Below are 23,868 nucleotides of genomic sequence, written 5' to 3' on the forward strand. Positions count from 1 at the left end.
GAATTGCTGCCCTTTGCCAACCAACACACACACACATTCCTTTATGAAAATGAGGCTTTTTCGGGCTGTCAGAGAGGTGTTATTTCCATTATAAGTTTTGCCGAGAAACATTTTGAAATTGGAAGTGAAATGTGACGCAAAAGTGAACAAGGCCATATTACAAAGCTTTACCACACTAAAAGAGTGAAATGTGAGAACAAAGTTTAAAATTACTTGCATAAAACTGATTGAAAGCAACATTTTCTGCAATAAAATTTGGTATTGTGTTTTGTCTACAATTCCTTTGCCAGCAATATAAGCAGATTATAGGCTGAAAGTAGATGCCAGTGGCTTTGCCTTACAGAACTGCAGCCAAACTTGCAGGAAAAAAAAAGCTTTAAGTAATATATCTAAACAGGCTGATCCACAGCCCTGTCTCTTGCATGAATCTAGCTTATAAAACTATCACGCAATGTTTCAGAAAGTGCTTTAGTTTCAGATAAAAGTCAGACATGCCAACTATTGTTTTATTCATATCCCAATAGAGTTGGCCACTTAAATTAATACAAACAGGCTAAGGACTCAGAACATTCTAGCACTTGTCATTTAAATTACTTGTTTCAGTTGTTGCCACTTAAAACGTGCTTATGGGATTTGTCATTGCAATTTAAAAGCCTGCACTGTGTGGCCCTGTGGTATGATTCTTTGTGCATTAATATTCGACACCATGTGGTTATAGCATGCGAAGTCTTGTGAACTGCCAGTCTCAGCTCAGGGTCTAGTGCTGGCACCAAGTGCAAATGACGCTTCTAAGCCTAAACTCTCACGCAAGGCTGAGGAACTGCCTAAGAGTGACCTTGCACAAAGTATTGGAGAAACTGTTTTATTATTGCAGCAACCCTGTTGTTTCTAAGAGTAGGAGGATAAGATCCATTACAAATGTCAATTTTTGCCTGGACTGACTGGAGAGAGATAATTGTCTGCCATCAGTGAAAAAATGGTTTGCTCCTCAGTGTAACAAATATTGCATGGACTAAGTTCTTTGAATTTCAACGGTTTTTTTAATATATAAAATAATTTATTCCAGGCAGCATTTTTTTGGTGTCAAACACAACTTTATAAAACTATCTGAAATAGCTGATGGAACTATAACTGTAGAAGTGCCCAATCAATGGGCTACAATAAGAATAAATTAGGTAATGTGTAAACATGATAATGATAATGTTCTGATTATCCATTAAACTTCCTAAACCCAACTTTTCCATAACATGCAATACATTTTCCACTAGAATTGTGCAAATCTTATTAAAATGTTGTATTGTCAATGATGCGATCTTAAAACCCAACCACTATGGTGACATGTTTCAAGACCCTGAATATAAATTAAGCATTACGTGCAGTTGTTTTTTTTTCTTTCTTTCTCATTTACTTTTTTTCTTCTCATTGACTCAATCTGGTAAACAGTTCCATGTATGCCAAGTACCTGCCAGGACTAACCCCCAAGTGACTATTCTTAAAGCATAGCCTGGAAGTGAGTGTTGGCTGTGATCGTGGGAGCATCATTGTTGAGCCTGATCCTATTTTTTTTGACATTGCACAAGCATATTCCAGCAGGGGTCACTGGACAGTTATCGAGAACTAAACTGTTCTCCACCCCAGTCCGGGGAGACCAGATTGCAGAACCATGGCTAACACCAAGTCACTCAGATCAGGGAAACATAGAAACAGGAGTATGCCATTCATCCCTTTGAATCTGTTCCGCCATTGTATAAGATCATCGCTGATCTGTATCTCAAGTCCAATTACCCACGCTTTCCCCGTATCCCGCAAAACCCTGTCCTAACAAATATCCATCCACCTCAGTCTTGAAACTGTGAATGGATCCAGCATCCACAGCCTTTTGGGGGAGAGAGTTCCAGAGTTCATGGTCTCTACGGCTTAAGTTTCATGCTGGGCATTAGCCTTATCAAGTGAGAACTTAGCCTTGCAGTGGAGGTCTTGATAATTCACACCAATGAAAAATAAAATTTAAAGTATATATTGGTGGATCACTGCAGGAATATTTCCAGCATTTTAAAGCAACACATTCTGCTGGTGAGTTCTAGTATCCATCCCCCCTACCCATACACACACATCCTCCTCCACCCCACCCACCCAGTGCAGGCTCCTAGTCAGGGTATAAATATGACAGCTACAGTGGATCTAATAGGGAGATTAGGAGGGAAGCGCTTTGAGATGTCCTATTAACGTGATGGGATAATTTTTCTCAGAAATTGGGGACTCATAAAATAAACTTATTTTAAAATCCAAATGACAAGAATAATCGCTGGTTATCTTACCTGGATTCCTTTAAATCCACAAAGAAAGTAGTAATGCCACTGAGGGTTTGTTCTGTCAATATGGATCTTTTTTATATGAACATTATAATCCCTGTAAAAATAAAGAACAGTGTTTGACTGACTTCCAGAAAATAGCTAACTGGTGCCATCTGCTGTTCAGCAGCAAAGTAAAGGTCACCAATAGACCAAAATTAACAGTCAGCCAAGAGACTTCTGTTCAATGCTACGAAGCAACTTAACAGTAAAATTAATAATGCAGAACACAATTTGAAAGCTTTCAAATACATCCCTGATATCTGTGGAAGGCAGGAGTGGGTGTTAACGAGAAATGTCAATAATTTTACTGTCAATTACTTTGCTTTTCGATCTTATAAAAAAATGGTGTACTGTGTGATTTTTTTTGACACTCTCGTGGTAACATTTAATTTTTTAATGTATTTTTTCATGCCAATCTTCTTCAAAGCCCAGATTTTTTAATTTTAAGATGAAAACGTCTCAAGTCATGTTTTCTTCAAACTATAACAAAACTAAGAATCCCAGTACATTTTTAAACATGAGATTTTTTTTCTCCAAGTTATCTTTAAAACACAAAATCTCTATATCCCACTATAATAAATTTTCTAAATTGTTATTTTCTCCCTTTATTTTGCCGAAGTCTCCCTCTACAGCATACCCATGTCCTGACTGACATTGCTTAATAAGGTATTATTTCAGGTCTCAGCCAATCCCTTTGTGCAACTGTCTGCTATAAAGCTCATGAGCCTTACGAGACCTATTAGCTGTTCCAGTTTAAAAATTTCTCTATGTTTGAATTATCTGCCTTTGCTCAGCACCCTTCCCATTACTGAATTACAGACACTTACCATGAGCGGAATCACTAGGTTAAATTCAAATCTAGTCCCCCTACTGCAGATCACACTGGAGTTCCCATTCAAAAAGTGGTTCCTTCCCATTCCTGATCAATACCCTGTGATCCTTCCTGGAGAGTGCGTCCGTCAAGTCTTGCGCTTGTCTGTGACGCTCTGCACATCGTGTTAGCCTGCTGGCACTCACCACCAAGTTTCACAAGTGAACAATGGTTACTTGAAGGAGGTAGTGTTACTTCAGAGAGGTACTTGAGGGTAGCCAACAAATCGTGGCCCAGAAAGTCAGCCTTTTCAGAAGAAGAGGAAGTAGGGTGGAAAGTTAGATTTAAAGCACCCTATCCACAAAACTCTAACAATGATAAAAGGGATGACCATAGTTCTATTATTGTGAGCGGGGTGGGGAGGGTAACAGAAAGCTAAATTTGTATTTTCCTCTTCAGGCTTTTACATACAAAACATTGTTTTTCAGTCAAGTTGGTCGCAGTCGAGGTGGCCTCTTCCAGACATCTGCAAATGTTTCTCTACTAGCCTTTGGACAACAGCGGCCCAAAATGGTTTGCCTCCAATTTTCCCTCACTCCCTGTGGATTCTCATCTTGGCACCTCTTCCAGTGGATGACTTAGATGTGGAATGCACAACATAGTTAAAAAAAACATTCAACCCTTGATCTTCAACTCCAGTGAATCCACTATTCCGCAAGATTTTTAAATATATATAAGCAGAGTTTTAAAACGTTTAATACAGCTTTACAAAAATCTAAATTTGAAGGTTCTTTCGGTAAATACGATGAACCATTAGATAATATAATGTACGCAGGGCAGGCGTGTTGCTGCCTCTCTTTTGCTCCCGTATCAAATTAAATTGCTTACAGGTACACAGGGTTAGTGTTTGCCAGCCGGATAATTTCTGTTTGCGTTGGTGAAACAGCTGCCAAGATATCTTGCTCTAAAGCCATTGGAAGAACAGCATATCCACAGTAATCAATATGCTCACCTGTAAAAGATTTAAATGAGTAATTTTCATACATAACTGCATTTCAAATATTATATATATACACAGTCTCTAAAATTTAAGGAAACGATATAGAACATGTACAACTGTATGTAACACCTTGAGAGGCTGACTGACATGGTTAGTAAATTGCATTATGAGGTCATTTTCCCCACCTCTCTTCCTTCTGACTTATGCGGGGGTTTAATTCCCATAAGGACTGTCCCCACAAGAATCTCATTCAGTCTTCTCTGACAAGTCTAGATATCAAGTCTCATTGGACTATTCAATGAAGTGAAGCACCGCACACTTACTGAACATCATACTTGAGCACTTCCATGAAGTGTCAATGGATGGAGATCAAGAATGAGAACCTTGGGTGATTCTTCGCCTCTCCAGCTGCATGAAGCCAATTATAGACCCCATTGTTTTCCAACACCACTGACTGAGATTTGTCAAAACAGTACAGGCCTAGGAGTTTTCTAAGTGGAAATGGTTCAAGAACATAGCAGTTGAGGAAATTAGACATCAGGAAAGCTCTTTAAACAGAAATCTACTTCTGACAACCTTGACAAGCACAGTAAAAGCTCTATTGTGTCTGATTTGTTTCATATTGTTATTGTGTTCCTGGCATGTTATTATTTTTATCTGCATGAATATACACGGACAGCGACAAAGCAGTAGCCTCTCTTTGCTTCAGGAATCCTTAGACGTGCTTATCCAGGAGGTGTGGCATAATGACTGTAAAGAATCTGAACTAATGCACACAGATTAAGAAGGCGTTCTACTAGATTAACGTTTACATCACTTCTGTTATGAATTCAGTTCACCTACAAAGTCAGGCTCAGTGATTCCTTCCTGCCCACATCTCATTAGTTGAAGGCAGACAATAAGAGCTGATCTTAATTGGAGGAGACTCTGATCGGATGTCTTTCTATAAATGTTGTAACTTTTCTGATGTTTATTGGACTTAAGGGACTGAATAAATATTAGTCAAGGCTTATTTTCTTTACAAATAAGGTTGCAGAAAATAATTTCTCTTGCTTTCTTCCACTTGCATGACTCCGTCCTTATTCCTTGCTTCCCTCCTCCTCCCCAAGGCAGCAAACGAACACAGTGGTTCAGTTCCACAAAGAACAGAAGGACTCTAAAGCAAGTCCAGGATGCGAGTGTCTGGAGAGTATTCAATAATAATAATAATCCTTGCATTTGATATAGCGCTTTATCACGTCTTCGAGACGTCTCAAAGCACTGGGACCCATCACAGCCCTTCTTAATTACGTCTCACTCACATAACTATTGCACTCAATAACATTTGCCTGTTCGGGGCATAATGTTATTAGATTCCATGGCACTGTATTGAAAAAGAGAAGCGAGTTTTTAAATTGGTCATTTGTACAATTACTGCATGTGAGTTGGTATTATAATAATAATCCTTGCATTTGATATAGCGTCTTATCACGTCGTTGAGACTATGTATTTTGTGGGCGAAATTCAGCAGTCAATTGTGAACGGCAGTGTTCCACAAACAGTCGTGGATAGTGATTTTGGAGAGATTATTGTGTCCGGAGAGTGATGCACCAATTGACTAACAAGCAGATTCCTACTTGGTACCGTTGGTACTGGAGTATTTTAGCTGCCGTGTTAACCACAGTCATCATCCAGAAAAGTAACTGGTTTTGTGAAAATCTTCAAAAGTGTCTTGATGTGATAAGGTACTATAGCAAATGCAATATTTGAAAGAAGCTTTTAACTGCTGCTATTATTGATAAAGATATTATACATTATTAATTATTCATGTTATTATGAGTAAATACTTTTGTGGAAATCCAGTAATCGCTCTCAAATGTCACTAAATAAAATAAATATCATATAAACACATTAACATAGAACTGCAGAATGTCACAATTATTCCCTAAGGCAGGAATTTATCAGCAGGAAAAAAAATACTAAAACAGTACATTGCCATGCAATTGCAACGATTTCGTTACAAAACGAGTAAAAATGGCTGAAAATAACCCATTCCAGTTGAACGTTAGCAACTAAAGCAATGTGCTTATAGGAAATAAGCTCAACGTACCAATTAAATTGACTCGTCCAGGGGCCCGTATGTAAAATGAAGGCGGCGCACCATATTTAGTTATAAATGCTGCCTTTAGTTTCATAAGCCTAAAGAAACAAAACAAAGCGCTCATAAAAATTGCGTCCCCTAAGAAAAATAAATAAAATTACCCCGTTGAATTGCTCGTTTTCAGGTTTTTTTTAAAAAAAAAGAAATTCGCCAGTGTCAAATGCTGATAGCTTATTTTGGGTGGTGTTCCGTGACCCTCTCAGCCCCATCCTCGCCCATCTCCACTGGCTCCCCATCCCCCGGAGGATTGGGGTCAAAATCCTCCTCCTTGCCTTCAAAGCCCTCCCGCCCTGCTCCTCCTTACCTCTTGACCTGCTAACTCCATCCAAACGTCCGCTCCCTCCGCTCGGCAGATTCTGACCTGCTCCACGTCCCCCGGCCCGGCCCAGCCCGGCCCGGCCCGCCCGCCCCATCACAGGCAGTCGGACCTTCAGCCTCTGCCCTCACCGTTTGTAACTCCATCCCACAGTCCCTTCGCCTCGCTCCCTCGCTCCCTCCCTCCCTCCCTCGCCTCCTTCAAGATCCTCCTACCCCTCCTGACCTCCACCCCTCCTGATCCCAGCCCCCAGCTCGGGACCACATCCCTGACTCTCCAGCGCCTTGGGTTGTCCTCCTGCCCTGAAACCTATACACATGTCATTTATGTTTGTGGTGGTGGTGGTGGTGGTGCCCTGGAATAACCTGGTCCTTGTGGCTATCCTCCAGGTGTTGATTCTGGACAGGGAGTGTTGACAGACTGTTGGGAGGGTGGGGTGGTCCTGGTGACAACACATCACGCGTGTTTACATGACGAGAGGTTCAATTTCTCGTGACACAAAGACTGCAGTCAACACCATCAAAAAAGCGAAGCCAAACTGAATGTCACGCACTCTCGTCTAAACTGTAGGAAGTTTGCGCAGTACATCTCATCGCAGCTGTGAATCCCCTTCTCTCTGTGCATTTAAAGGGCCACAAACCAGGAGATTGTCGCAGGAATGCAATGCGCTGCAGTTTAAACACCAGAATAAAAACGCTTCTCCTGTGCGCAGCGACAGCAGCAAAAACATCTGCCCTGAACTTCATCCCTATGGAACCAGTTCTGGGATGGGTTTCATTTGCAAATAGCACAGCGTTGAGCGGCAGCTTTATTCTTTGTTATAATAAATAATAATAATAATAATAATAATAATAATAATACGGTCCCCAGTGTTACATTGAGGGGGAGGGGCCGCTAACCTGACCTCCCAATCTCTCACGTTATTTATGATACAAAACGACTCGCTGCTCGGTCGGGAGTCCCCGGTGTAACGTGGCCCCAAAGCCGCCACTCAGCCTCTGCACAAACTACACCGAAGGTCCACCGGTGGTTGACTACCTCGGAGTCTCCGCCGTCTGCACGGCCTCGTGCGGCGGGGCCTCGCTGGCCATGGCTTCTCCTTCGCCGGCGTCTGGGTCTCGCTTTCCAGCCTGTGAGTGACTGTGACCACAGAGAGAGAGAGAGAGAGAGAGACCGGGAGAAGCCCTCTCGGTCCCGCCCCGTCGCGGATATCCTGTCAACCCGGTACCTGAAGCCGAGTCACTGCCGGAACCGAGAGGCAGAAGCAACAGCTGCGCTTCTCTCTCCTCTCTCTCTATCTCTCTCTCTCTCTCTCCGCCTCTGTGTGAGTCGGGTCTCTGACAGTGAAGACCGTGGGCTCCAGGAAGTGACTCTGAACAACTGGTTTCATTTATTTGTACCGTTCTAATTTTGAAACTGTTTTGTTTTGAGTTCATCTATCCTGTTATTTTCACCCCCCCCCGCGAAAAAAAAGTAAATTGGACTTAAAAACTGTTACGCCACGTTCAGTTTTCAAATACGATTCGTTGTTCCTCCCTTTTGTTTTAAGTTTATAAACAATAGTAATCCTTGCATTCGATATAGCGCTTTTCACGTCTTCTAGAGGTCTCAAAGAGCTTCACGGAATATACTACGGAGCGAATTGACCGTATATTTGTGGGCGAAATGCGGCGGACAATTGCACACAGCGGCGTCCCCCAAACAGTCGAGATTGAAAATGACCAACTTATTATTGTTTTGTTTATAAAACCGATGAAACCGGTGAAAAAAACGTAGCTTGTAAAATGTACCTGGATGGCACCGATCAACTCCCTGCAATTTTTCCGCAGAATTTGTCAAATTTCCCGGCAACTTTTGGCCAATATTCCCACACGTTTCTTTTGCCTAAACCCACAAACCCTTTTTTTTAAAAAAAACTGAGATTCCAGCGAAGGCCGGTGCTAAAAACTGGAAATGAGAGGCTGTCGAGAGAGAAAAACGATTTGTTTACGAAAACTGCTTCCTCCTCCTAACCAACACTTGCAGAATCATAGGCGAAAATCAATAGGTGCCAATAGTCCCATGTGTTTGGGGAGGGGGCGGGGGGGGTCGGGGAAAGAGATCAAAACACTTTGCAACCTTTCATTTCAAATTTTAATACGTAACAAAAGATAACGCGCACCGCCGAACAGGAAAGGAATACCAACACGCAGGCGGTACCCCCGAATGACCAGGGTCACACCTACATTCGAACGTATTCGAATAATAATAATAATAATAATAATAATCCTTGCATTTGATATAGCGCTTTTCACGTCGGGAGGACGTCCCAAAGCGCTTCACACAAGAACATCTTCACGCCGTCAAAAGTTTTATTTATTTTTCCGCCCCCTCAGGAAACCGTGGACTCAGATTGGGGGGGAACGGTGGAGGGGGAGGCGAAGGGGTGGGGTGGGGGGGGGGGGGGGAGGGGGGGGAATGAACACAGCTCAACGTTACGGTAGGAAGGGCATTGCCGAGAAGGATGGAGCTTCGCCCCCAACAGGACGCGCTGGCGATCCGATCGGCGCCGCGCGGAGCTTCGGAGACGTCTCAACGACGTGATCAGGCGCCGCATCAAATGCCAAGATTGTTGCTGCCATCGCTGTTGTCGTCGTCCTACGTTATTATTATTATTATTATTATTATTAAGGAGGAGACCGCACGCTCCGCTCCGAAGGACGGTCCTCGGTGTACAGTCAGTCCGGGGGGAGGATGGACAAGACATGTCAAGCCGCTGCCGGGGGGGGGGGGAATGGTGGAAGGAGAGACAAGACGGGCCTTGGTCTTCCCAGCGAACTTCTTATGTCCACCTGAACCCGATGGCTGACCATGTTCTTTAGGGAGGAGGGGGGGGGGGGGGGGAGGGGGGGATGGAGAGAGAGGGAGAACAAAAATAACCGTCCCGCTGCGCTCAAACCTGCTGCCGCCATCGCGTTTCAAACCAACAACCGCCCGCTGCCCCCTCCCCTCCCCCACCCCTCTCCCGGTGACAGTTGCTTACGAGCCGTTCAAATTTTTTTAAAAAAAACTGGGCGCGAGCGGCTCCTCCCACCGGCCGCTGGCTCCGGCTTCCGGCTGGTGAGCGGGTGTCACACCCTATACCTTCCCCCCCCCCTCCCTCCCACACCCGGTTCGCTCGCTCATTTCCGTCTCGCTCACTTCCCCTTTCGTAACAGCAACCAACCAACCAACCAACCACCCGCTTGGCTTCAAAGCCGCGCGTGTGCCACACCGACAAGGGTCCCGCTCCCCCAACCCAAACCGCGCGGGATTGTGGGGGACGCGCACACACATACACACACACACACACAAAAACTACTACTTCCAAGATGTCTGACATGGAGGATGACTTCATGTGCGACGATGAAGAAGACTATGACTTGGTAGGCGAGGGAGCGGGGGGCTCGATAGTTGTGGTCCCACTTCCGCGGAGGCCTGGGTTGGGCCCTCGGGTTACTGTGGTAACGAGGCCGTGCGCCCACACCACCGCCACCGCCACTCTTGAGAGAGGGGCTCTTCTTCTTCTTCTTCTCCCGCCGCCGCCGCCTCTTGCTTCAGGGCAAGCGGCTGGAGCTCGGCGCCCCCGCAACGCCCTGCACCCGCGCTGCCTCACACCGTGCGTTGTATTTATTTTGAAAACGCAGAAGCTTTTCCTCTCCTCTCCACCCACTCACCCTCTTGCGTCCTCGGCCTGAAATCCCGCGCCACCCCCCCCCCTTTGCACCGTCTGGAGTGCGGGCCTAGTTCCACCTGGTCAGGCCGAAGCAGGTCGGGCCCGTGACCGACCCTCCTCCCCCTCCTCCTGAGAATCCAGCAATTCATGACATATGGTGCGCTGCATACGGCGCCGGTGTCCAGAAGCTTTCGCCCCCAAACTAGGTTTTAATCAGCTGTGCGGCTTCCCCGGGTCCCTTTTTTTTTCACCCCCCCCCCCAAAAAAAAACAACAACCAACCCCCCTCTCCCCCCAAACGTGTCTCGTGTGAGAGAGCTGCATCGGGGTTTCGGAATTCGTAAATTAAAAAAGGAATGCGTCGTCTCAACTGCAGCTCGTGTATCAACAGCCCAAGCAATGACCAGCCACTGGCGTGCATTAATGATTAAGAGTAAAGTGAAACTCCCATTATGGTGCTTATATAAGGAAATGGTACTTCAGCACTAATCTCCATGTTGTGGCTTTACGTGGTAGATGTATTTATGTGGGTGGGTGGGTAGGGGTGGGGGGGATTTGTGTATGTTACCCTATGAGGTTTCACTTGTCAGTGTTCTTGCTCCGGCAAAATAATTCTTCTGTCTAAAATGAAAGTGTGCTTTGTGAAAACCAGAAGTTAAAGATCTGAAATGTAAAAAAAAAAATCCTTGCATTGGATGTAGCACCTTGTCGCGTTGTCGCAACACCTCAAAGTGCTTCACAGGATTTTTACAGCAAAGTATAGTGACTGTCTTTGTAGGCAGACGTGGCAGCTCATTTATTTTCGGCAACGTTCCACGAACTGAAGGGAATGACCAATTTTGTCTGGGAGATTGTTGGCCATGACACTGGGAGAAACTACCGACTGTTTTTGAGATGTGTTGTTATCTTAACACTTAAGTGAATTGAACACTGAATTGCTCATTAAACATTTTGGAGGCCTGCTTTGAAAGGGTTCAGTAATTCTCAGGCAGCAAATGATACATAGTTTTTACATAGTTACATAATAATAATCCTTGCATTTGACATCATTGAGACGTCTCAAGCCTTACAACTGGGTTTCTCCACAACATAATCCAGGAAATTCTGTTTTCATAGTTAACTAATGGAACTGATCTGTATTCTTAAATTGTATGTGCTATATTTACTATTCATTTATAAATTATTATCTGAGCCCGCACTTTGAAATGTGATCACCTCGTGATGTTTATGAATAGCAGTTTGAGTTTGGCAGCAGAATCTGCACTGTCACAATAAAGTACCACAATGTGCTGGTGTAGCTTATTGGTGGATGCTAAGTAAATACTCTAAACCCAAATTACATTGGCTCAAGTGGGAAATGTTGCTGCATTCAAATTTGATAACAATATGTGGTTGTGGCGGAGGTATTTCAGATATTAGGTTTGTACATGTTGGTGCATAACCACTGTTTATCACTACACTAACACTGTGGCAGGCTGGACCAATTGGGGAGTGGGGGGTGGGATCCGTTCTGGCGAGCCAGAATTTTCGGTTAAGTGTAATTACAAAATGGTACTGGCATTTGCAAGCTTTTTTTTATTCAAAAATGTTAATATCGGCATTGTAATTGTTTGAAACCCGTAAGTGAGAGTCTACACATACACATGGGGCTTACTATATTATACTTTAATGCAGTATCTGATTGTGATGCTAGCTCAAATAGTGGTCTCATGAGGTATAATATGGAGCTGATAATTATACTTCATATATATTTGTAAACGTCTGGTGAGTCTCGTTGGTCTACTATGTCGTATCACTTCAACCATTCTTTATTTTAATCTACAGGAATATTCTGAAGATAGCAACTCTGAGCCAAATGTGGATTTGGAAAATCAATACTATAATTCCAAAGCATTGAAGGAGGATGATCCCAAAGCAGCACTTAGCAGCTTCCAAAAGGTCTGTCTATATTTTTATCCTCTGGAATTTATTTTATGATCCACGAGAAGTGGAGTTGGCTTTTGAAGTACCTATTGAAAGAGACTGATTATGTTTTGCAGGCACTAATAATCTAAATATGTGGGAGTTTAGCTGTCTTTGCTGGGGTATAGTTCCAATACCCTCTGGTACCTCGACCAACTGATACATTTACTGGCTATGCTCACAAATGAAAAATGTTGGCAATCTGTCTGACCATGTGGATAGAACACAGAAGCAGAAAGCCTGGCTGATGTGATGTACAGACTTGAACTGAGACCAATCATAGCCCCAACTGTTATCCTACTGAGATTGGCTAACTGAGCACAGAATGAGATTCAAATCTACGTGGTTTAGCAAGTTTATTACGAGTAGCTGTAAACAGCTAGCTTGTATGTTTCGGGGTGGAATGGGCATATATCAGTAGTCCTGTTTTTAAATGCATATTGGATCCATCTCCATCAATGAGATGCCGTACTTGAGTCATGAATAGTGATTGTGTTTTGCTGTAACTGGTTGATATGATATAATTGTACGCCTAGTTTACCATGTAGAAGTAATTTTGTAGCTGAGGATGTGTTTGAAGTGCTGCACAATTGGTAGAGAGCTTTATTACAGTAAATTATACACTGCACAGTTAATTTGTTTGGACCTGAATGAACAAGAACTAAAAATAATTCCCCTTTCAATTTCATACCTAACAGCTGGGAGCAGCTTTCCAAAAATGTGCCTCTTCAAATTGCACCTAAATTGTTCCAGTTTCAGAAAAGCTAAATTGTAATGTTCATCTTTTACCGGTGATAATTGTGGTTACTTTTGGCATTCAGACCATATTATAGTGCCTCAATGGAAACGACAATCAAATTTTAGTATATTTAGATGCAAGATATTTATAATCTAACTATGGTGAAAGACAGTTGCTGTATGTTCAACTTTTTAGGTCTTTTGTACATCAAAATACCTCAGCTTACTTAAATTGCCCTCTTACTGGTGCTTTTACTTTGTAACAATATCATCAAAATATTTTAAACTTTTTTTCATGCAGGTTTTGGAGCTTGAAGGTGAAAAGGGAGAATGGGGATTCAAAGCACTCAAACAGATGATAAAAATCAACTTTAAACTGGTAAGCACATTCATTATTCTGGATCCTTACATTTGATACAGCGCCTTTCATGTCAGGAGGGCATCTCGAAGCACTTCACAGGAATTACTGTGTATCTTGCAGAAAAACATGCTGAGTAGTTTGCGCACAGCAATGTGCCACAAAGAGCAATGAAGTGCTGTGCTGATGTTATACCACTACATTTAAAAGTACTTTAATTATCGACTTTATTGTGCAAGCTGAAATGTTAAGACAATTTGATGTGTGCATTCCCCATGCTTGAAAGATTTCATGCAACAAATGGAAAATGCTGTATTCCAAATTTATCTGACAGGGTAACTATCCAGAAATGATGAACAGGTATAAACAACTACTAACCTACATCCGGAGTGCAGTCACTAGGAATTATTCAGAAAAATCCATCAACTCCATCCTTGACTACATATCTACATCTAAACAGGTATGAGTTTTTAAAGCTGATTTAGTTTGTTTTGGTTTTTGGATGTTGAAATTCTCATGGCCTTTTCAACTGTACTATGGTACCAATATTTTTGTGAAATCAGCAATCGTGGTATTTTCTTAAAGGAATGTTGGCCCATTTTTGTTTGGAATTTAAATTGAAGTATTCATAATTGTGCCCATTGTCTGTTTACATTGGGTCTTTGAGGCTGGCAGTCAATTTGTAAATGGCTTACTGTGGTAATCCTTGGCCTGCGAGTGTTGGTAGAAATGGACTCATCAACTAGGCATGTAACTAGGCATTATTCAAGCCGCGCAGAAGGAGCTGGTGGGAATGCTTGTGGATAAGATCTAGGACTTTCACATCTACTAAGATGAGGGGATTTAACCCAAGTTCTTACGTTTTGTTAATTTGTCATGTGGGTGGGTGAGATCATTAAACTCTCGATGTGATCTGAAGAGACTTGCCCTTAGGCTGCAAGCACAGTTTAGTGGGATTAAATGCATGCAAAATAATTTACAAAGTAGTATTAATAGGTTTCAAAATAGTACATGCTTGATCAAATTCCGAGTATTTGCAAGCCAGCCTTTAAATTTTTTTGGCAAGATGGGTGTATGACTTAATAGGGAGTGTACAAGTGCAGTGACCTGCTAAGTTCAAGGCATTGGAGACTGGATTTAGACTTGTACATTAATTTTTTTACAAAGGGAGATGAATCAGAAGGTTGCTTTACATGCGATGCAGTATAATCACACAGCTAAAGGAGCCAAGTTTATTCCTGTAACCAAGTAGAGCCAGGGGTTTTATCAATTTCTATATGCATTCATTTGAAGGAGGAAAAGAAAATTGATTTCCTTTAACGAGCTAATTTTTAGAATTTTGTCAGAAAGCGTGGGTTTTGCAGTGCATATTTGGTTCAACGGAAGTTGTGTCCCAGAATAATGCACGACTCATCAAACAAGTTAATATTTGGATCTGTCTTGATCTGTCATGTATTAAAACGTTCCACTGTGGACTTTCCTCAATTCTTAAAACTTAGCCAAATTAGAAAACCTTGCCATTAGGGTGCTGTTTTACGAATAATAAGTAACTATTGAGTGCCCCGTGAAGTTATTCAAAATTAATTTACACTATAAACTTCTACATTATAACAAGATCTATGAATGGTTTATGAAAAAAAGTTAGTTTTTCCCCTTTTGAAAACTTAGTGCTTGAATATTTTCTAAGTTAAGTGAATGAATAATAATTTGAGAGTATTTGAACACTGATACCACGCCAACTCACATTTGTATGGGATCCACCTTTATCTTTCTATCTTTTTCTTCCCCCCACCCCAATACATGCACACTCTCCCTCTACAAATTTTTTTAAAACTGAGCCAAGAGTACAAAATAGTCGCTTCCCGATAATACATGGATTATTTTTTCAATGCCCCATACACTCCACCGTACCTTATCTTGAATGTCTTGCTCTCCTCCCCACCCCCTCCCCCACCCCCCGCATCCCACCCCAACACACACAAAATACTTCTCTGAGCAATTCTCCATCACAAATCAAAAGTTTTGGAATGTTCTCCAAAACAATAGTGATGGGGAGATTGAAGAAGGAATGGAATTTAGAAGACTTTAATATGCTTTTTCCCAGTCTTATTTCTCTTTCAACATTGTGGTTTTGTTTTTCTATTTATTTTATCTTTTCACATTTATTTGCGGCGTTTATCTTTTTCTTATCCTGCCTTTTGTTAAACTTTTTTTAATTGCGTTGCCTTTTCTTCTTATTTCTGCATCTCCCTGTCCTCACATTTTCACTTCTATCTCCTTTCCTTTTCCTCCTTTTTTTTCCCCCTCCCCCATTTTGCTTTTTCCCTTACTTATCCTATGGAACCTGCTACATCTTCGCTGGTCAAGCAGCAGAAGTCGAAGAGGCAGGGTAGCAGCGGGGGAATCGCAGAAACGGACCTGAAACCTTGCTTTGGCGGGGAAGCTGAAACAAAGGTCAGAAAAAGACTTGCATATTGCCAGGAGGCAGAGTAATGTCAGATCAGAAGCTGATAACTGGTCGACTGCTATACTGTTTGGGGAGGGGGGTGGTGGGGAGGAATTAAGCAAATCAGAACTATTTGAATCTCAATGCAACATTTCATTTGCTGGAGTGTGTAGCACAGCTATCTTGAAATTGTGAAAATAGTAAGGTTGAAAATTGCCCGTAGTCGCTGAGATTTATGCAGTCATGAGGAGTTGCTAGTGATTCAACGTGCCTTCCTGTTGTTCTGTGCTGTACTTATAGAAGATGATACAAGGGAGAAAGGAGAGGTTAAGGTCTTCGGGGTTTACTTTCAACAGAAAAGCAGAACGCATCAAATGAGTGATTAATCAGGATGATGAAAAGTATTTGATTTGGGGGAAAACTCTGGGAATAGATAAGTATTGAAGTGCTGCAATACTTCTTTTCTGCCTCTAGCAGGAGACCTTTTATAATGCAACATTAGCAAGATGTATAAAATGTCTGAATATCTGAATTATTGTTTAATATGGAACATATTGCTCTCCCTTTGAGCAGAGTGTATAAAATAGAAGTTAATTCGCCTTTTAAACTTAATTAACAATATATAGGGCAAGAAGTGATGTTCAGAAAATTAAAAAACCAATTAAAATAGTCTTGGCATCCCTTAGGTAAGATGTTTCTAACGTGTAGAATAAGGTGTAACGTACGCGGATGCAGTGATCACTGAATGTTTAAGTTTCAAATATTAAGAATGCGACTGATCAAGTTTCTATTGCTGGAATCTATAAATGGAAATAAGATCACATTGGGCTAGATGATTTTGGGTGATTTGGGGATCAAGAGTCTGAGAAAATGAGCAACTCAGAACTATCTGCAACACAAATGCACAATATTAAATAGGTTTGTTCGAAAGAATATCCTTTCTGAATCTACTATTATGTTCTTATTGACTACCAGCTTTATAGATCCACTGTAAACAAATGGTCAGTGTAAACAAGTAGAGACCTCGACACTACATTGTGATCCAGTTCCACCTTTCAAATTGGTCTCATTTTAATTAAAGGACTGGGCCACATACTTTGTTTTTACAGTACAAACAACATGGAGGAGTGCAGTTCTATTTGTATGTATTTTCTTTTTCAGATGGATTTATTACAGGAATTTTATGAGACCACTCTTGAGGCTCTAAAAGACGCAAAGAATGACCGATTATGGTTCAAGACAAACACAAAGGTAACTCTCGTTTTCCAGTGTAACTAAAGTTTGCTGTTGGCTCAAATTCTTTTCTTCACTTGATATCTTAGAAGTGGTAACATAACAGCAAATACTGAGTGGCATTTTTATTTTCAGCTTGGCAAACTGTATTTGGAGAGAGAAGAGTTTGGGAAACTACAGAAGATATTACGCCAATTACATCAGTCGTGTCAGGTACCATATTCTGATTTTATTTAACTATCTGGGAATAAAATCTTTTTGAAAGAAACGGGTGATCTGGATTGAGTGTCGGGTTAGAGATATCGAATCCTTTTGGGAGTTTCTTATCCTACTTTTTAAACTAGAACCATTCATTGTTGTTTAGCTGAGAGGAGAGGCTGTTAACTGGTTTCAAGAGAGTTTTAACTTAAAATACACGTTTGTCAAAATTGCACTATTTTTTGTATGCAGCTACTTTTATTTGACATCAAATTAACTGCTTTTAAATGCTCGTCTCCATGAAAAGTATTACTAAATTTGATTTTTGCTTGTGTGTTTCGGAATTTTGAAAGAAGCCACCATCAAGTATAATAAATAATATTTGCATTTAATACACGCCTTATCACGTCTATCCATCTCAAAGTGTTTCACACAGTGTTACTTTGAAGTATTTCACTGCCATAGGGCTAGAATTCACATGCACGATTTGCTCTTAATTGGCTAATATATATTCTTTCAAGTGTCGTTTCTTCTATGTGCATTAGTTGCATGTAATCTCAAGTATTTTAAGAGGGGCAGTCTGTTGTGTTATTTTGTTTCTTTAACTTGCATAATTGTTTTGATCTTTGCCTATATTTCATGCATAAACTACACTATGATGTGCAAGACTGTTCTGGTCATTTTCTAGACTGATGATGGTGAGGATGACTTGAAAAAGGGGACCCAGTTGTTGGAAATTTATGCTCTGGAGATCCAGATGTACACTGCACAGAAGAACAACAAGAAATTAAAAGCACTATATGAGCAGTCCTTGCACATCAAATCAGCCATCCCTCATCCACTTATTATGGGTGTCATCAGAGGTAAGTAACAACAATGAAAATTAAATGGGATAGCTCTTTGACTGTTTTGATTTACAAGTATATATTACAAATCGGATTCTTGGACCATTTTTCTAATTTTATCTGGAATATATTTTTTTAAATAAACTCAACTTTGGAGCATCTGTACTCAACTGATTTGGCAATGTAGTAAGCGAGTGTTCTATTTGCCTTATTGCTAGCTCAAACTGGGTCCTTCTGATGTGAAAGGTGCTATCTATCTGTAGTAATGATAATCCTTGCATTTGATGTAGCACCTTATTACATCCTCAAGACGTTGCAAAGAGCTTCACAGAATATATTGTAAAGTGAATTGACTGTATATTTTGTGCACAAAACATAATTGTTGTTTAGAAATAATGAGTAGGAAAGTCAATTAACTCTCTTGCATCTCTTTCAACTCTATTGGCAACTACTATGCGGTTTATGGAATGCCTTCAGCTCCCCTCTCGACTCTCTACCCCCTCCTCGCTCCCTCCCTTCCCTCACCCTGACCATTTCCCCCCTGCTCGGGTCCTGACCCAACTGTCCAGCGCCTTGGGACGTCCTCCCAACGTGAAAGGCGCTCTATAAATGAAATGTTGTTGTTGTATATGTGCTTCCTATTATTTTGAGGCCTTTGTTTTAACTTTTATCGAGCATTAAATGCCACTGTGTGCACTGTGAGGTGCGTTTCACATTTGTGGCACTTGTGTTTGAATTTCATATGGGTATAGGGAATATAGGGAAAAATCCAGGTAGCAATAGTCGGGGATTGTTAGTGATGCATGGATTTTGAGCAGCAGCTCAAAATAAGCAGCTTGTATTTTTATACTCATGATGGTGGTCTTTTTTTAATTGTAATTATGTTACAGAATGTGGAGGTAAGATGCACTTAAGAGAAGGAGAGTTTGAAAAGGCACATACAGATTTCTTCGAGGCGTTCAAGAACTATGACGAATCAGGGAGCCCCCGACGCACCACTTGCCTGAAATATTTGGTACTAGCTAACATGCTGATGAAGTCAGGAATTAACCCCTTTGACTCTCAAGAGGTAATGTTGCAGTGAAGTAACACTTTAATTCAACTTTTTTTATGGATTTTAGTGGGTTTTTTTCAACAAATTAAACCTTTTAGTTCTATTCTGTTTTAGGCCAAACCATACAAAAATGATCCAGAGATTCTTGCAATGACAAATTTAGTAAGGTAAGCTGTCTACTAAAAATTAGATTTCTGTTTCTTATCTACTTTTCAGAATGTTTTAGAAAAGGTTAGCGTTTATTAAAGGAATGCTTTTAAAATGTTTTCTTTTCATCAGTTAAAACACAAATATTTCTGTTGAAATATGGAAAATTCAATTGAAAATTTTAATTTTACAAAATAATAATAATGCTTGCATTTGATATAGTCCCTTATCACGTCTTTGAGATGTCTCAAAGCGCTTCATATAATATACTGAAAAGTGTACGCGGTGACTGTGTATTTTGTGGGTGAAATCACTGCATTAATCAAATTCCATCAGAACTTGCTCAACACAATGGGAATTAATTAAGATTGGACAATGATGCCTTGAAACTGCATCTATAATAATAATCCTTGCATTTGATATAGTATCTATTTTTGAGCATCTTAACGCACTTCACAAAGTTTCTGTAAAGTTTAATCAGTATTTGTAACTTCCTGCTCCCATCTACACAAATTACTGTGCCCCCTAACTTTGTGTCATCTGCAAATTTGGATATAAAACTCTATTCCTTCATCCAAGTCATTTATATAGAGACTTACCATATTTCAGAGATCCTTTCTCCTCTTAGAGGGAAGGACAAACCATCTGAGAGCAAGTCTGGCCTTTCTTAGCTGCCAATGTTATTGGGGACCCAGAGGAAAGAAAATAATGCGAAAGTCCAAAGACTTAAGTTAAAAAGTACTCATGAGACTGTGATATTTTCTCAGTGCCTATCAGAATAACGACATCACTGAGTTTGAGAAGATCTTGAAAACCAATCACAGTAACATCATGGACGATCCCTTCATAAGGGAACACATAGAAGGTATGACTCTTATTAGGTGCTGTGTTGAAATGCACGTCTCTAAAAATCTAACTTAAATATCCTCCAGTGTTAATGTGAAATATGTTCACTGCAGTAGTAATGTAGTGTCTGTCTTATGTCATCTAAACATCTCGAAGCATTTCACAAGCTTTACTGGAAATCGTAGTGATTGCATTTTGAAGGCAAATATGTCAGCCAATTTGAACATAACATCAGTTATGAATGATTAAGCTTGTTGGTTCCTTAATCTTGTATTCATTCAAGAGTTTCAATGCTCAGTGCTTTCTAAAATTTACTAGAATCTAAATTGCTCTGGAAGAAACAAAATGTATTCAAAGTTCTATTTTAGTCTGCTTGCCCTGCATTTGCATGACCTTTGCATCAGATGATATGTTGACATGATCAGATGTCTGTATTAATGCAGAGTAGTTAAAGGAAAATAGTAGAGATGGCGTTTTGCACAATGAACCAATAAACTTTTAATTTATTACACTGAATCTTGATGGGTAGAATATGGATGTATTGCTCAATAGAATTGAAACTCATCCCCCCCATTGTAGCAACTGTTTGCAAAATGCAAAAATCATTATTCCATTAATAACAGAATTATTATTTCCACAGAGCTTTTGAGGAACATCAGAACACAAGTCCTGATAAAATTAATAAAGCCTTACACTAGGATACATATACCATTTATTTCTAAGGTAAGTTCATTTAAATGTCAACATTTAACCAATTGTTTCCTTCCCCCTTTCAGATTATTATATTTGTTAAAACTTAGAATAGTACATTAGGCAGTATTGGTGTTTGGAATTCAGCCGCAGAACCCAAAAGCTTAATAATTGGAGATTTTCTGATCCAAAATTTGGATTTAATTATTGAACAATCCAAAATGTTTCAACGTTGAAAAATCATTGTCTGTAACCACTTTTTTCTCTCTTGTATTTATCCTTCCCCTCAGGAGTTGAACATAGATGTAGCTGATGTAGAGAGTTTACTGGTACAGTGCATATTGGACAAGTAAGTGCTGTTAGAGATTTATTTTTGTTCTGCTTTTCCTGTGTTATTGGTTTGGAATATAGTTTTCATTTTCATTGCTATAATCCACCCGTTAAAAAGATACTTGCATTTTTAAAGTGCCTTGCCATAGAAAAGTGTTTCAAGTAGATTTTAAATATATGTACTAGTTGCAAGATTTTCAAGTTGATTAAAACTATGTTTAGGCAATTTTTGTTTTCGACTTGAATTCTTGCCTTGAAAGTGCATATTTTTAGTGAACATATGAACTTCAAAGTTCTTCAGTTTATTAAAAGGCAATAGTTGTGGCCAAAACAGCCCAACCCACCCTAGGAACAGTGTCCAATGCCTGGTCACCTCTTCCTCATTTGTGGCGCACATGTATAAAGTGACTTTCGCACTCCAAAGCCAGCTGTGGATCCACAGGTCACTCGCCTTGTAAAAAAAAAGTGTTATAATGAACTGTCTTAAACCAGGGACTCTATTGTGTTTCAGTAATGTTGGAATTTCCAATGCAGAGTATATTAAGAATATGTGTACAACAAAGTACATGAAGAACTTATGTGTTTTATTCCAGCACTATTCACGGCCGTATCGATCAAGTCAACCAACTGCTTGAACTGGATCATCAGAAAAGAGGCGGTGCTCGATATACTGCTTTAGATAAATGGACCAATCAGCTTAATACTCTCAATCAAGCAGTTGTCAGCAAATTGGCTTGATTGAGTTCAGCTCCTGCAATAGTACTTAAGGAAGAGATGCAGTGATGTAAACCTTAAAAACTGAGAATGGCTGAACTACTGTTCGTTGGTGTGTCCTGAAAACTACCCGAGCTATGGCAGAGAAGTGCTTTTGATCAGCTGGTTCATGTTTTGCTGCTGCATTTGTCCCAAGAAATGGCTTTAATCAGAAGAAAAACCAAAATGCTACAGGATTTGCGATGTACTGACACCCTGCCCTCCACCATAAGGGCAAATAAATGCCAGAGAGCTGTTTTTTGTCAAGATTTAAAAACACAAGACTCCTCACGTTGGTGACGTCTAAATATTTTAGCAGTAGACAACCTCTCACAGAATTGTTAAAAACCTGCAATAATTTGAAATGTGTACTTTTTTTTGGAAATACATTCTTTCATGTGAGAATTGGCATGTTTGCATTATTCTGCAAAGTGTCTCTGTTACCTTCCAAATTATGTGCCCCATGAGTCCTCTGTACCTGCAGTGTAGTAAAAAGTTTAGCCCCAAATCTCCATAATGTGACACACTGCCGCTTTAGGTTGGAAGCAGCAAAATAAAACCATACAGCTCAGAAATTGTAAATGCTGTAATTTTGGAGTGTTTCCATTGTTCTTTCTCAACCCTACATTTGAAGAGCATGCATATGTTCCATCTCTTGGGTTCTAATGAGTATGTAGGGCTGCTGCAGATGCTGTAAAATAATTCAGATTAGTTTCTCGAGTAAATTCTATAAAGTTTACACACTTGATATGTTTTCAAGATAGTATTCTATTATCTAGTCTAGCACACAATATGAATTATCAAGTTAAATGCTTTCAGTTCTAACCATACTAGTGTAAAGACTGGACATATTACATGGGTGCTGCGTGCCTCATCACAGTGCAACTTTAACCTGTGCTTAGCTTTCAGAAGCTAGTTAACTGATTGTTCTTGAGAGTGCTGCATGTTTAAAGTAGGCAGAAGGGCAGCACTTGGATTTTGAACATAACTTTGAATGGTTAAGTTTTAAACCTGTGTTATTACTGTAAATAAACCAGAGAAAAAAAACTTTTAAGTACCAAGAACTTCCAGTATTTAACAAGTTGTCCCTGAATTCAGTGGCTTGATCTACAGTTCTTCCATGTTTCCCAGAAAAAAATTATTGTCTTTGTTGGTAACTTATCACTACAGAAGGATACCATTAAGCAAAAAGTATTAATCTTGCATTCGTCTTTTTATTCCATGGTTGTCCATCTAATTTGCGAGTATAAAATGTTATGGTCATCCTTCACTTGGACTGCTTGTTTTAACCTTTTTTTTCCCCCTAAACATTTTGCTATTTCCATCGCATGCTTTGACAGTAATTCAGTTTTTTTTTAATAAGCAATGTTTTGACTGGTTGAATTGTACTGAGCAGCAAGTATGCTGCTGGTCATAAAGATCTTATTTGTGTGATTTAATTAATGTTCCTTTTCCAGTCATTAGGCAGGAAGTCCAATATGTGCGATGGTAATTATATAGTAAAGTTCTAAAGAAAGTTTTATTCTGTACTTTTGGGAAAATACTTGAAAATGCAATTTTCTATGAGGGTTTTAGGAGCACTGATCTGGAATAAAATTCAACTGTCAAAGCATTTCACAAGTAGATTGCTGCGCTCGTGCTTGTATTTGATTTTGCAGCATGCTTTTGCTAAACGTTGTCTGTGCAGAGTCTTGTTAGCAACATCACTTTTTAATGCTTTTGTTCTCTTTGAATATTTGCTTTTGCATTATTATTTCTACTCAATGACAACAACAAAATTACATTTGTATAGCGCCTTTTATGTCAGGAGGACGTCCTAAGGCACTGGACAATCAGTGTTTCGGACCTGAGCTGGTATATTGAATTAGATATTTTGTTAGCACACATTATCAGTGTCATAGTGATCCCTAAACAATTGGCAAGTGACTGAAACTTCCCCAAAACAATATGTTTG

General features: G+C 40.2%; 2 protein-coding genes across 5 annotated transcripts in view; one reads left to right on the forward strand and one right to left on the reverse strand.

The window, feature by feature from the left end:
* The window catches only part of galk2 (galactokinase 2), a 46,949-nt gene extending 37,339 nt beyond the window's left edge, over positions 1–9,610 (reverse strand). The window contains exons 1-4 of one of the 2 annotated variants that reach the window (XM_042344046.1): positions 9,560–9,610; positions 6,255–6,343; positions 4,054–4,177; positions 2,319–2,409 (exon numbers count right to left, since the gene is read on the reverse strand). In XM_042344046.1, the coding sequence (XP_042199980.1) occupies positions 2,319–2,409; positions 4,054–4,177; positions 6,255–6,339 (300 nt within the window). In that variant the 5' untranslated portion in view covers positions 6,340–6,343; positions 9,560–9,610. Of the gene's footprint in view, positions 1–2,318; positions 2,410–4,053; positions 4,178–6,254; positions 6,344–7,659; positions 7,824–9,559 lie in introns of those variants that run through there. The other variant, XM_007906257.2, reaches the window with a different exon arrangement.
* Positions 9,611–9,880: 270 nt separating this feature from the next.
* Positions 9,881–23,526, forward strand: cops2 (COP9 signalosome subunit 2). 3 transcript variants are annotated; one of them, XM_007906291.2, is made up of 14 exons: positions 9,883–10,025; positions 12,139–12,252; positions 13,316–13,393; positions 13,707–13,832; positions 15,740–15,826; positions 16,980–17,069; positions 17,187–17,264; positions 17,938–18,112; positions 18,985–19,163; positions 19,263–19,315; positions 20,063–20,160; positions 20,782–20,864; positions 21,122–21,180; positions 21,755–23,526. In XM_007906291.2, exons 1-14 carry the CDS (start codon positions 9,972–9,974, stop codon positions 21,897–21,899), a joined length of 1,419 nt encoding a protein of 472 aa, XP_007904482.1. In that variant the 5' UTR covers positions 9,883–9,971; the 3' UTR covers positions 21,900–23,526. The 3 variants fall into 3 exon arrangements, with proteins under 3 accessions (XP_007904498.1, XP_007904482.1, XP_007904490.1); XM_007906299.2 differs by having other exon boundaries at positions 15,743–15,826; XM_007906307.2 differs by lacking the exon at positions 15,740–15,826 and having other exon boundaries at positions 9,881–10,025.
* The last annotated feature ends 342 nt before the right edge of the window (positions 23,527–23,868 follow it).

This window comes from Callorhinchus milii, unplaced genomic scaffold, assembly GCF_018977255.1.
Source record: "Callorhinchus milii isolate IMCB2004 unplaced genomic scaffold, IMCB_Cmil_1.0 Scaffold26, whole genome shotgun sequence".
Classification (NCBI taxonomy): Eukaryota; Metazoa; Chordata; class Chondrichthyes; order Chimaeriformes; family Callorhinchidae; genus Callorhinchus; species Callorhinchus milii.